Below are 14,137 nucleotides of genomic sequence, written 5' to 3'. Positions count from 1 at the left end.
CAGAATGATTGCATAACCCCTTGGTGTCATTTCCAGAGGAGATCTGTCACTCCTTTAAAGTCTCCCTGTTTACAAAAACAGTAGTTGCAGTGGACGGGACTGTTGGGAACAACGTTCCCAATCTTTTTTAATTTCACACTAATAGTTCCCGTCCTTCTAGTTGCCTAGCCTCCAAATACACTGACTTCCAACCCCATTGCATTCATCATAGTTCCTATACTTTTTATGCACTTCAACCTCTGGTCCAATACAGTCATCACAATGATTAGTGACCGCATTAGCTTGTGCAAGCATTGGTATGTGTCCTTGCAAATTCCAAGGTGAATGCCTGTTTGCCGCCCTCTATTGCTCATGATTAACAATTGCATTGTTGACATTGTGAGTTGAAAAGGCATTTGCGACTAAATACATGATGTTTCTGTACCTTCCTTCCACTTTGCACTGAGAAAAACCCTTTGTAAGAGTGCCGGCCCACAAATTTGAGTTAAACTAGATTCTATAAGACGCAGTTTAAATAAACTCCACAGCAGTTAATAATTCTGATCCCTATTTTGCTTTTCAACAATTATACATTTCTTTGTGGTTTCATGTGGCTTGTCAAAATATCATCTCCAAAATATCGTCCTGCCAAAGTACCACAGGCAAAATATCTAGGACCAAAATTCCAGAAGGTAAGTGTATATAGGTAAGTATAGGTTAAACCTATAAACAGTTACCTTCTGGATATTTGCCCATGATACTACAGCCTTTACACTTTAAACTAAGTTTTATACCCACAATATCCAAGAGATGCAAATATTTTTCACTCGGCATGGAAACCTGTTTGCTTCTTTCTGTGCGGGTATTCATGATTTATGTTTATGGTGTAAGTTGTCAGGGTATGCCCAGACGTGGGTCCCTGGCTCACTTTGCCACTGGATTCAAGCTCTCCTGGCTGATGAAGGGTGTTACCCAGAAACCGGTCCGAGGATGCTTGTTTCTGGTTCAGGGAAGACCTCACTTGGCAGTTCGGGCTGGACTGTTCCCATGAGGCATAGGGTCAAGACTGATTTGCACATAGCTGGGTCTGAACTGAGGTGGTGAAGTGAGCTAAAGAATGATGATGGATTCAGCCCAGATCTGTGACTGGGGGTGAGTGTCTGAAAAGTTTCAGCGCTCCGTCCATCATCTCCTTTTGTTTGCTTTGTTCACCGTAAGTTGGCAGGGTATGCCCAGACGTGGGTCCCTTGCTCACTTTGCCACTGGATTCAAGCTAGCCTGGTTGATGAAGACTGTTACCCAGAAACCGGTCACAGGATGCTTGTTTCTGGTTCAGGGAAGATCTAGCTTGGCAGTTCAGGCTGGACTGTTCCCATGAGGCACAGGGTCAAGACTGATTTGCATATAGCTGGGTCTGAAGTGAGGTGGCGAAGTGAGCTAAAGAATGATGATGGATTCAATCCAGATCTGTGACTGGTGGTGAGTGTCTGAAAAGTTTCAGCACTCCGTCCATCATCTCCTTGTGTTTGCTATGGTGTAAGCAGCTATTCACACTGTTTTATATACAACAATCAGGCAAGTGCCCCGCTCTGGCATTAGCTCGACTGGATGGCAGAGTTCTCGATTGAGAGTGACTTTTGCTGTCTATTTGTAATTTCATTCAAGAAAATCATGCCACAACCTTATGAAAGTACTTGAAATGGTTATTCTCTAGAAGGTAGGGTAAAATTCTAACTTCCTGTGAAGCCTATTGGCTTTACCAGCCTTTTGTTTTTCTCTTTCACACAGTTTGCTACCAAGCCTTGTAGGACTTTAAATGTGAGCTTGAACTGAAAGGGTTCTCGAGGCCCAAACTTATAACAGTTTAACAGTGCACAGGGTTACAAACACTTGCACATTTCTACACAAAAAGCAAATGCAGCTTCTAAATGTTATGTTAAAGTATTTTTGTAAAGCGCCTATCACCACCGGTCTCTAAGCGCTCACACAGAAAGGAATATAACCTGCTGCCTCCTAGATCACTCCGCCGTCCGCCCTACTTGGGACGAAGATGTTGTCTTTTTAAACAGATGAGTCTTCAAGTTCTTCCTGAAGGACAATAACTGCGGGTCTACCTTCAAGCTAGCCGGTAGCTCATTCCACAATTGCAGAAGAAGTGCAGATAAAGCTCTGCCCCCTTTAGATTTTAGCTTAAATCTAGGTTGAATGAGGTTGGAGGCCGTACCCAAACGCAAGGTTCTGCCTGGAGTATACTTCCTCAGGCGCTGTTTAATGTATTCTGGGGCTTTGCCGAAAATTGCCTTGTGAGCCATGCAAAGACACTTAAACTGCACTCTAAACTTTACAGGTAACCAGTGTAACTTCCGGAGGAGTGGGGTTACGTGCGAATTCCTAGGTAGGGAATAGATCATCCTGGCCGCATCATTCTGCACAACCTGTAGTTTCCTCAGCAACTTCTGCGGCAAGCCAAGATATAAAGCATTGCCATAGTCTAGCCTCGAGATGACTGTGGCGGACACAATGGACTGCAGAGTGGGGGCAGATAGAATAGGTGCTTATTTACGCAGTTGCCTCAACACCCCCGTGCACGACCCCACCACTGCCGAGACTTGAGGGGCCATGGAAAGGTCTACATCAATCTTTAATCCCAGGCTTTTGACCACCCTACCAGGAATAGGTGTTGTACCAAGTTCTGGAGACCAAAACAAGTCGCACCAGGGATTGACTCGATTTGTGATGACCAACACCTCTGTTTTTTCAGCATTTACTTTCAGAAGGTTGTTGGTCATCCAATTTACAGTAAATCGGAGCAAGTTCCTTACCGATTCCTGTACTTCCCTTGAATCTTCCAGCTGGACCAAAAGCTGGGTATCGTGAGCATAGTTAAAAGTTTGACAATTCCTATGCATTAGCTCCTCTACCAAGGGTTGTAGGTAGATATTGAAGAGCAAAGGGGAAAGAGCGGACCCCTGGGGTACACCCCAGGTCACATCACTTGCCTCAGATAGCTGGTCTCTCAATTGCACCCTCTGGGTTCGACCCGTCAGAAAAGATTCAAGCCACTTGAGCGCTTGTCCTGTAATTCCCAACTTTGCGATACGGTCCAGCAAGATGGTGTGGCTGACCGTATCGAATGCCGCTGATAAGTCCAATAGAATCAGGGCACAAGGCTGTTTATTGTCTGCCCTGATTCTCAGCTCATCAGTGACGGCGGCCATTACTAGCTCTGTGCTATGTTGGGGCCGAAAGCCCGCCTGCCTGGCATGGAGTAAACCATGTTCCTCCAGGTAGCTAGCCAGTGTGTTCAAAACATGCTTTTCCAGGATTTTGCCCAAGAATGGCAGTTGTGAGATAGGCCTGTAGTTCTTTAAAGCCTTGGTGTCTGCACCTGCTTTCTTTAGGAGTGGAGAAACCCTGGCTTCCTTCAGCTGGACTGGGAGATAGCCCACCTCTAATGAATCATTCAATAGGCTCAGCAGCTGAGTTTGAATACCGGGCAGGGCCATTTGAAAGATCCTCGGGGGGCATGGATCCGTGCTGGAATAAATGCATGAATAAATTGCAAAGAATTACAAAAATGTCATTTCAAATGCACCAACATTGATATAATTGCTTGTTACACGTATAAATGTTAAAACACTAGTCTACAAATACACATTCTGTTTTATCAACTTCAAAATGAGACATGTCTAAATGGTAACTTTCCCTGAAATATTATTATGTAAATGTTACAAAGACCTTTATTAGTCAGGTTTCTCTGCACACAGTTATAAGTCTCATTAATTTTCACATGGAGTACTTTAAATATGCAATATCCCATCTTTTCTTAATAATATTAATCACACAGAATATATTCGAGTTTTGTCTACGCATGATTATGATACACTTCTACAGTATATTTAAGATGGGGTCACAATTACACTGCTTCACCACTTTTTAATCCATTCCCTTATGCTTTAAGAAAATGCATTCCAAGATGGCCACCTTGGATGCACATGCTTCCACAACAACATCTTTGATTGAATTCTTTTAAAGTATAAGAACATTTGTTGAAGAAGATGCCTACTGCACCTGCGCACATATGCGCAGTCATTTTGGAATTGTGAAAAAAAGATGGCGGTCCACAGATACAGCAATAGATGGCACTCAGAGTGAGAGAGGTTTAGTCAAGTGGGCGACAGGGAGTACTTTTTAATAAACAGAGGGGTGCCGGTCGAAGAGGAGGGAGCAGGTAGAGAGTTGAAGAAAAGGGTCCTTCATATGCATTGTAATGAAAGGTCTGCAGTGGCAGGATGCATGCCATTCCAAACACAATGAGACCAAAATGTGCCTTGAATGGGACAAAACTGAAACAGGGAGGAAAACCACCAAATCTGGAGGAGGGAAGTGAGAAGGACAAGAAAGCCATCTAATTATGAGTAACCTGCGGAAACAAAGCCCACTTTCTGTATTTTATGGTAGATTGTATAGTAGGTCTTGGAGAGCGCACAGCTAAAGCTATCTGTAGAATATGCCTAAATTGGCTGACCTTGACTTACATTCTGATAGAGTCCTGCTCATGAAGGATATTTATTGGGCCCAATATATGCCACAATTAATATACTGATGTAATGTTGACACAACAGTGTTACTTCCAAATAGTTCAAACCTTAGGTCCTTTGTCCTGTAGGACTGTAGAATTTGGTGTATCCACCATTTCACCTCCCTCCACCTATCTTGATGTTTTAAGTTATTTTGATTCCTCAAGTACCTGGAGTTCGAATGACTTTGTACATAGTTATATTTAAAACAATAGGCTCAATCTTCAACAAGCCTACATGAGGCCTGTATAGCAAAGCTTTAATTTCTCATTTACATCTACCACCCACAAATACCAGAGCGGATGCAGTTTTGCTACTTTTACACTACATGGATGCTGAACTTTAATGGTAATATGGTTAGACGGATGAACCAAAATCTATGATTGTTGGTAGCAGTATTGTTGCCAATGGCCAATCCAGGAATCTGTCCTCAGCTTGTGTGCTTGGCTCTTGGTTACTTCCAACAGTAGAGAATTACTTTAAAAGCAAGTTCAAGTAGAAGATGTAATAGTAGAGGCTTAATAGGTAGATGAGCAATATTAGAAGCTAGAGAACCTAGAAAAACATTTTGCGGTGGAAACGAAATGATACTTTGAAGTTTTTTTTAACATTTAGCCCAAACTAGAGCACAAAAAGCTATAACATGGCAACAATCATATAGCATATGAATGAGAGAACCTTTATATGTAGAACATAACCAGCATAGTGTAGAAACAGAGGAGTCAAATTTAGAAACAGTTTCTGGTGTAACAACAACTCTATTATAAACAGAAAATAGTGACTGTGTAGCTTTAGAAGTAGTAAATATTTTAAGACACAATTTATCCCAAATTTGGGAAGAATATGAGATTGATAAATCATCTTCCTACAACAATTCCAAAGGAATTGTAGTGGAATGGGAAGATAATAAGGTCCTATAAATAAGGGCAGCTTTAGAAATAGAACTGTGTAAGGCATAATGACGAGGTATAACCGGTACTGGTAACAATATGTCAGGAGTTATATGGTTTTTGTTGAAAAAACATTGACTGGAAGTGGAGATTGATACTCCTCGAAAAATGAGTCAGGCAATTGATAGTTTGTAAGTAGAGAAAAGGAGCAATAGTATTGTTCTTCAGAGATTGGAGTACATAAAAAATACCTTGTTCATTCTAATGTTTAAAATAGAAAGATCTGGTATGTATTTTAAGAAACTTATTATTCCAAATAGAAGACTACAGGAAACATTGTACAAACGTCGAATTATCGAAGAGTACTCTATTCAATAAAAAGTGTGAGTATTTTAAAATTCGATTTTTGGCAATATATGAATAATATATTTAAAAGAAAAATCATGTAGTAATGAATTTTGTTTTAAATCCACATTGGTATTGGTTGATCCTGAATATCATGAATCAAAGCAGAAAACTGTCTACTAAAAAAAAATGAGTGTATAATTTAAAAACTGGGAATCTAACGCCTTCTTCAAATTTAGGGCATATGAGCTTAGAGAGAGTAATACGGGGGATGTTATTATTCCTTAGAAATTTTGTACATAGGGAGTCAATATTTCTAAATAATAATTAGGAATTTTGAAAGGTTACATGGAAATGGTGTACAGTATAGTATGTGGGGTACAACCATCATTTTAATAGCATTGTGTCTTCTCCACCATGACAAATAGAACGGAGACTAAGTTGAAAATAAAGTTTGTACTTTAGACTTTAATGTAGCAAATTTATTACAAAGTGATTCTCGAAGAGTGGGAGAAAACCAAATACCAAGATATTTAATCTTTAAAGGACACACTGACAATTTGTTTGTAGTAAACATGTGTTGATAGCATTGAGAATTGAGGGGTTAAACCTCAGTTTTATTGAAATTAAGTTTATGTCCGAGATTCCAGAGTATGAGGAGATTTCTTGTAAAAAATGGATCCAGCCATGTCAGATGGTTGGATATATTTATTAGGATATCATCCACATATGCAGATAACTACTACAGAACCATGTTTGAAACCGGATATAAGTGTATTACAAAAGATTAATTCCTGGAAAGGTTTCAAACATAGGACAAATAATAAAGGGGGAAGAGGACAACCTTGCCTGGTACCCCTTTGTAAATTAAAGTAGGGAGAAAAACAACCATTAACAAAACAACTAGCCTAGGGACTGGAGTAAAGTAACTTTGTAAAAGAAATACATTTTGGGCCAAAGCCAAACAAACGAAAGGTGGTACACATAAAATGCCAATTAATTCAGTCACTGGCTTTTTCAGCATCCAATGAGAGTGCTGTAAATGGGGAGTTAGAGTGTCCAGCTAAAGTGATAATATTAGAGAACATCCTAGTGCTATCAGCAGCAAGCCTTCCCTATATAAAACCCTAATGATCAGATTTAAGAAGGAGAGGAAAGATTCTAACAGGGGAGGCTAGGATTTGGCAAAAATCTTACAATCATAATTTATAAGTGATATAGGCCTATAACTTTTACAAACAAAGACATTAAAGAGTTCTAATAATTTAGGAGCGAAAAATGAGGGTGGGGCTGAAATAGGTTCAATAGACAACCCATCTGGGCCAGGAGATATTGCTTTTACAGAAATTTAATTGCATCCAAAATCTCCTGGAGAGTAATGTGAGCTTCTAGCTCATTAAAAGTGTCTGCAAGGGAAGGTTGGCGTAGGGAGACCATCAAAAACGTTTTGAATATTAAGTTCAGAAGGGACAGTATCTTCGTTGTATAGTGTTTCATAGATTGATTGAAATTAATGTGCTATATCAATATTAGTGAGTGATAGAGACATCCAAATTATTGACAATAATCCAATAGCTTTGCACTCAGATTTCATTTTCAAATATTTAGCAAGCATTTTGCAAGCTTTATTCTAATCTCCATGAAACTTAAATTTGATCTTTAGCAAAATATTGCATGCATCAACAGTAGCAAGTTTTTTAAGGTCTAATTTAGCTTTAATCAGGTCATGTAACATAGAAGTAGTTTAGGCAGTTGAATAGGCATGTTCAAGTGTCCTAATTTGTTTAAAAAAAGAGTATTAAGCTGATAAAACCTTTTTGCTGGTAGAATATGCTGTGGTGATGGCCCAAAAAGAAGTTTTAAAGGCTTCTCAGTTGTTGGTAATAGAAATATAATTAGAGTAAACAAATTAAGCAACTTCTTGTATAAAAGTAGTGGTTTCAGTAATAAATTGAGTGTCTGATAATAAAGTTATTAAATCTCAATCTACCAGTTTTGTAAGTAATATTGGAAATATCTAAAGAGATCATTACTGGAGCATGATAAGATAAAAAAAGGAATCAATTTCAGCAGATTGTGAAGACGGGAGCAATAATTTACTACCTAAAATAAAATAAATTCTGGACAGTGTATTATGAGCATTAAAAAGAAAGAAAATTCCAATTTTTAAGGATTACAAGCCCTCCACATATCAAAAAATGGTCTAGAGGTAATAGCTGATTAAAATGCTTTTGGGGATTTATCTGATTTAATCTTGTATTTAGATTTCCTATCTGTGAAAGGATGCGGCAACAGATTAAAATCACCAGCCATAATAACATTAGGATTAGAGATACTGGCAAGTTTTACCATAATGGAATGCCAAGAGGCAGACTTAACCAGGCCATAAATATTCAACAAAGTATGTTCTATCAAAAATAGAGATATGTTTTTATAATCTCTATAAAAACAAAATAGCACCAATAAAAAAGATTCCCCTCATAACCAATCCCCTCACTCTAAAATACTTTCAAACTCAAAAGCTACCATACTCAACATTCATACCACATCCCAGCAAACAACACATACACGAGACAAACAACAACGGAAAAAACGGTTGCGTTTTTATCCGTTGAGGTGTTGTGGGCTGAGACCAGTTTTCCAAAAAAGGTATCTCTATCTTTGATACAACGGTTGTGTCATAATACAAGGAAAGAATAGCTCAAATATATTTGTAGATGTTCTAAATATATGTGTTGTTTGTAAACAACAAATATGTGATATTTTACAAGGGGAACAGAACCAATAGCACTTGGTAGGCATTGCAGAAGAAATACAGGTTAAGTGGATGTCTTTTCCTCTTTAATTTTTCTTTCCACCTTTGCCCAGACCTAAAAGTATTAACATAGGGTGTTACCTTCATTTACACGATTCTCCTGGTATAGGCCTGCCAGAAACTTTCAACTGGAACAAGTATTTCTATTGCAAATCCCAACAGTATTTATCACTACTTTTGGGGGCAGGGGCTATCCAGTTGTGGCAGCCAAATCTTGGAACATGCTTCCGCTCACCCTACGTTAATAACCTTCCTAACCTCTCTTCAGGAAGTCCTTGACATTTTTTTTCATTCAATAAATAACCCACCAGCTACTAAAGATCTCAATTTTGCAATAAGAACCAAGCCTGTTTAGTGTATGCTGTTCCATATACATATCTTAATCATAACCACAAGCAGTGCGCAGTGACATGAATGACTATGTTTTGCTTTGGAAAGCAAGTAAGAGAAATATAACATTGCGGTGTTCTTGTACAGCGCATGTTCACCCCAAACAAGTTCTCTTGTCTCTATTGACAGATGATGTATGTTTATTGCTGCGAAACTCAATGGTACTCGTTGCGCACCAGGCTACTCCTAGTATTGACAGGAAGATTGAGCAGGTGTGACCTTGTTGCTGCATATGCACTCAGGAGCGTCTATGTCAGGACCCCAAGAGGGGAAAGAGTTGAGTACTGTTGGGAACAGTTGGCCTCAGAAAAAATAGTCACAAAAAAACTCCTACAAGAGTAGAGTTTGCCGTAAAAACATGTAAACTGTGCTTTGGGCCCACCATCGTAAATTGATGCAAGTGGTTGCTGTGGTCTCATTTTGAAGTTTACGTGTCAGAAAGTTCATGTCACCTACTCCAAGGGATTGCAGTCTGTCTTTTCTGTGCACTGTTGGAAGATCCTTTTCGGCACCATGGTACTGACAGACAGTTCTGCTTGAAAGAGCCTGTGTGGGCAAGAAATATTTTGGTCCTGTGGGACCAAACAAAAACAGCCAACAGTCACACAGATGCCCTTTCCAAAGCTGGCCCATCTGCGCAGGGCCAGTTTCCCAACAGGCCAATCCAGTGCTTGCTCTGTGACTTGTAGTCTCAAACGTTCTGCAGAAGATTTTACACAAGGGTGCTCCAACAGGCCAAGAGTTGTGCAAATTACATGATGTAGTTACCTTACAGCAGAATGTCTGGTATCAACAGGACCAGGGGTCGCCCTGGGTAGGCAACTGCATAGATAAAGCTTTGGACATGGCATGATAATCTTATGCAGAGTTCTGCTCTACCAATAATATAGTTATTTTGTTAAAATGTAAGGATGGCATAGTTTAACACACAATGACATTGTGTATTTTTTAATCATTGAGCAATTATTTATGATGATTGATACAGAACAGTTATAGTGTTGGACTAATGTTTGACTCTCTGTTGAATATCTCATGTAATCAGTGCTCACTCTGCAACAATGGTCTGCTTGACTTACTTGGCTTCCTCTGTTCTTAGGTACGCCATCTCAATGGCAAGAAAGATCGGAGCGAGAGTGTATGCCCTTCCGGAAGACCTGGTTGAAGTAAAACCAAAAATGGTCATGACTGTGTTTGCCTGCCTCATGGGAAAAGGAATGAAGAAGGTGTAGACGTAAGCTGTGGGTACTATGGTCCTCAAGTGTGGGTGCCCTTTTCTGAAAGCCCCGGATGGGCACCCAGCCTGTCTCAGCCTGGCCGCAAACAAAGTTTAAAGTCGGATCCATACAAAGACATAGACAGGAAACTGGTTTGTCTTTTCCCTAGAAGTGTTTAATATAGAGCCGAGCTAGCTTCAGAAATGTAGGACTTTCCTGTGGACAGTTCAAATGTGTTATATGTTATTTGCAGACCAGCACAACAACGTTTGTACTGCCTCAATTACACTGTATATCCATGGATTCAGAAATTACTACTATGTGATATTTTCAAAGTGTTTCTTGTTCTAGTTTCTCAGACATACTATGTTTTTTTATACTTGCACTGATACTTCTCCAAAGAAAATTAAAAGCGTTTTAATGATGTTTTGTGAGTGATTGAGGCTATCCATGGGGCATACTGGCTGAATGCTGTCTCAGTAATATCTTTTCATGGTATTCCTGTTTCATTGTTATCTCCCAATTCACCAAGTAATAAGCCATTGTCTTCATTGTGAAATGGCAGGAAATGGTACTAAATAAATTCTTTTAAAACCTCGGTGTGAAGCATTTTTTTATACAGTTTAATTGTGATACTGGCTGATTATATTGTGTGTGCTTGTTTAACTGGGCCGGCCATAGAGTTTTTGCTACTTTGCCTCAAATTGTCCCAGTTTACCCCATCTCACTTCTTACTTTCGTCCCATTCTACCTCATATCACTTCTCTCTAGCCCCCAAGTACAAATCAGTCTATCGCCGGTACAGATACCACTCCCCTGATTACGAGTACTTCCGGGTGCGGGAATGGACATGTTTCCCACGCACTAAAGTCCACACTGAAATTGACTCAGTAATTTCAGGTCCTGCAGGGTTTCCTCTTCTCTGCACCTGGAAGCTTGTGATGCAGAGTAATTGAAGGGGAGTTACTGTGAGGAATTGTTAACTCCAGCCCGTGTATCTTCCTTTCAAAAACTGAACCGTATATGATGTAACAATGTTTTCGGACCAAAAACGAAGGGGCACTAGTCCTAATGGCTCGCTCAGGAGCATTTGACACAATCAGTGGCGTAGCAACAGCCCCCGTGGCGCGGGGTCACCGAGCTCCAGGGGGCCTCCTCAAGCACTGTGCACGGGTGAGGGCTGAGAGCTCCTGGCTGGGTCCAGGACGTGGGGCGCACCCGCTATGCACTTTAGGGAGGGGGGGCGGGATGCCTGAAGTTTTGTTATGCCACTGGACACAGTCAACCATAATATGCTCCTAAACCGCATCACTGCTACTAGAATTCAGGACATAGGGGGTGATTATGATGACGGACGGACTTCAGTCCATCCGTCGTCTTCCTGCACTGTTTACATTTTACATTTCCCTGCACTATGTGGCAGGCACCATGCGGTGCCTACCACTTGGTGCAGGGAACCAAGTGCACATACAAATAGCCCCTGCACAAGAGGGGCTTGTAACGGGCCCCCAAAGTACATCCCCGCCAGCCAGGGGAAGGAACATTTAAACGCCAAAAAGAGGAAATAAGAAGGAGAGGGCTGGTAATAGCTCTTTCAATGAAAAAACTTGCTAACAAACTGATGGGGCCGACATTGAGCCCACTGCTGAAGGTAGACCAGGCTAAACTACTCCCTACGATCACCTACAGCAGTGAAGCAATGCGGGGGAGGGATGCCAAAGTACTAGCTAGCATGCTGGTCAAAGCTTACGGGACCATGTTTTGCCTCCCACACTACACGTCACCGGCGCAAATAAGGCTGGAGTTTGGCCTCCTTCATCAATCCCTGGCCAGACACGGTTCCTATGTTATCTGCTGGCACAAGATCAGAAACGCCACTCCAAATATGCTAAACCAATTGCTGTGGAATGAAATCCAGCACAGGGACTCTTGCCAAGCAAGGAGATATCTTCAGACATCTCTGGAAAGCACCAAGCTCGTGGATCTTTGGAACACTTAACTTGCACATTCAACTTTAAAAAAATTGCCATGGAAATGCGTAAAACAAATTGCAGTGGTAGACGACAAGGCAACCTTTGCAGACAGGTCCCACGCCTGGATGACCCTGAACTCATACAAATCACTTGCACCCCAGAAGTACTTTAATCAGGGCTACTCCAAAGAGTTAAAAATGAAATTCTTAAGGTACAGACTTGGCATCCTCCCGTGCACCCAGCATCTTCCACCATGGCTAAGGGCTACAACTTCCAGCACGTGTAGGCTGTGTAACAACAAGCAAGGAGACATTTTACACCTAATCTGTATCTGTAAGGATTTACATCAAGAACGGTTACTGCTATTAAAAGCTTCCCTCAAGCAACTAGGATCCCGCACCTGAAGACAAGCGGTGTTGGCTTGCTTTAACCTGGGAAATACGCAGCTAAATTGCAGATTAGTAAAATACTTAAAGCTGGCCGAATAAAAAATATCTAAAATTGTCATAGCGGAACAACAGACAGACAAGTGAAAACCGTCTATGGCGCAACTAACTTATAATTCGGGACTGGCTTTCTCCAAAGGATGGAGCACTTGCACTTTCATTAAATAATAATCGTTTGTACAGCAACCGTTCTTTTAAATGTACAATAATGTTACCTTCTGATAATGATTTCTAATATTGCATAAGGATAGAGTTACTAGAATTTTTGTTAAAAATATATATATATATATTCGTCTGTACAGCTACCGCCTTTTTTAATGTACAATAATGTTATTTTCTGTTTGATGGTTTTTATTGCATAACAACAATTTTATTGCATCTTTTTAAAGCAAACACTGCATTGTTTTTTAATAACTATGCAACATAAATAAACTTAAACTTAAACATCCCCGCCAGCCTTTCCATAGTGGTTGAACTGCCATGGAAAGGCTAGTGGGGATCCAGCATCCTAATATGGCGGGCGGTGTCTGCTAGGCACCACCACCATTCTGTGGATGCGGGGAAGTCCGACAGGCAATCGTAACGATTGCTGCTGTTGGACCCGTGGCGGATGGGCTTTCCTCCCTCCGCTGCAGCTGCCTCACGTTTCAGCCACCAACTGCCATATACTAAAATGAATAATAATCTGGAGCAGTCTCTCTCAAATCTTTGAATACACCTGAATATGCCAAACGTTGATTATGCATGGCAATTGACAAACTTAGTGTAAATAATAAGGACATACCATAGCTATCTTGACCATTCGGCCGTCCTTCTATCTGGCCTGCTACATTCAGTCAGTGGCCCCCTCCTTAACCCATCATCCTCCTAGACGAAGAACTTTTTGGTCACCTCCTTCTTGTTTCATATCTTTCTTTTTCTGATATTCACTCACCAACAAACGATGTTGCATTATTTTGACAGACTCATTAAGGGATGGCTTCTGTGATGCACATGCATCCTCCACAGCCATCTTTGAACTGGATTTATTCAAATGTCACAGGTGCATTTGGGGATGGCAACTATGGATACGTGCACATCCACATCGGTCATCACTATATAGCATTTGTTCAAACATTACAGGTGTATTCGGGGATGGCCGCCATGGATGCACACACATTCACGTCAATTATTTCCACTATTGGTAATCCGCGGAACGCATGCTGCTCAAAAAGCCACTTCACACTGTTTTCCTAAAATCCTGCATGAAAAACTGCCTTCGACCTCAAACTTTCATTGTTCCCTCTTCTTTCTTTAGAATGACCCTCTTCTTACCTTCCATCCTCTGCTTGCCTCCTCTCTGTGAGCAGAGCCTACTCTGTGAGCACAGCCTACTCTGAGCCCTGTCTACCTTTGTCTGTTTTACTGTATTTCTGCATATTGCCCATACCTCCTTTCATAGATCACACCCTCTCCTTTGAGACCATATCTCTACAACCAGTAATATACCAAATGTCCTCTGTCCC

At 40.8% G+C, this 14,137-nt stretch overlaps 1 protein-coding gene across 1 annotated transcript in view; it reads left to right on the top strand.

Moving 5' to 3' along the window:
* LCP1 (lymphocyte cytosolic protein 1) overlaps positions 1-10,811 on the top strand; it is a 228,884-nt gene extending 218,073 nt beyond the window's left edge. The window contains exon 16 of the mRNA XM_085621839.1: positions 10,096-10,811. Within this exon, the coding sequence (XP_085477965.1) occupies positions 10,096-10,228 (133 nt within the window). The 3' untranslated portion in view covers positions 10,229-10,811. The remainder of the gene's footprint in view (positions 1-10,095) is intronic.
* Positions 10,812-14,137: the final 3,326 nt, after the last annotated feature.

Source organism: Triturus cristatus, chromosome 8, assembly GCF_964204655.1.
Source record: "Triturus cristatus chromosome 8, aTriCri1.1, whole genome shotgun sequence".
In the NCBI taxonomy this organism is placed as follows: domain Eukaryota; kingdom Metazoa; phylum Chordata; class Amphibia; order Caudata; family Salamandridae; genus Triturus; species Triturus cristatus.
This window is presented reverse-complemented; position numbering and strand designations above follow the sequence as displayed.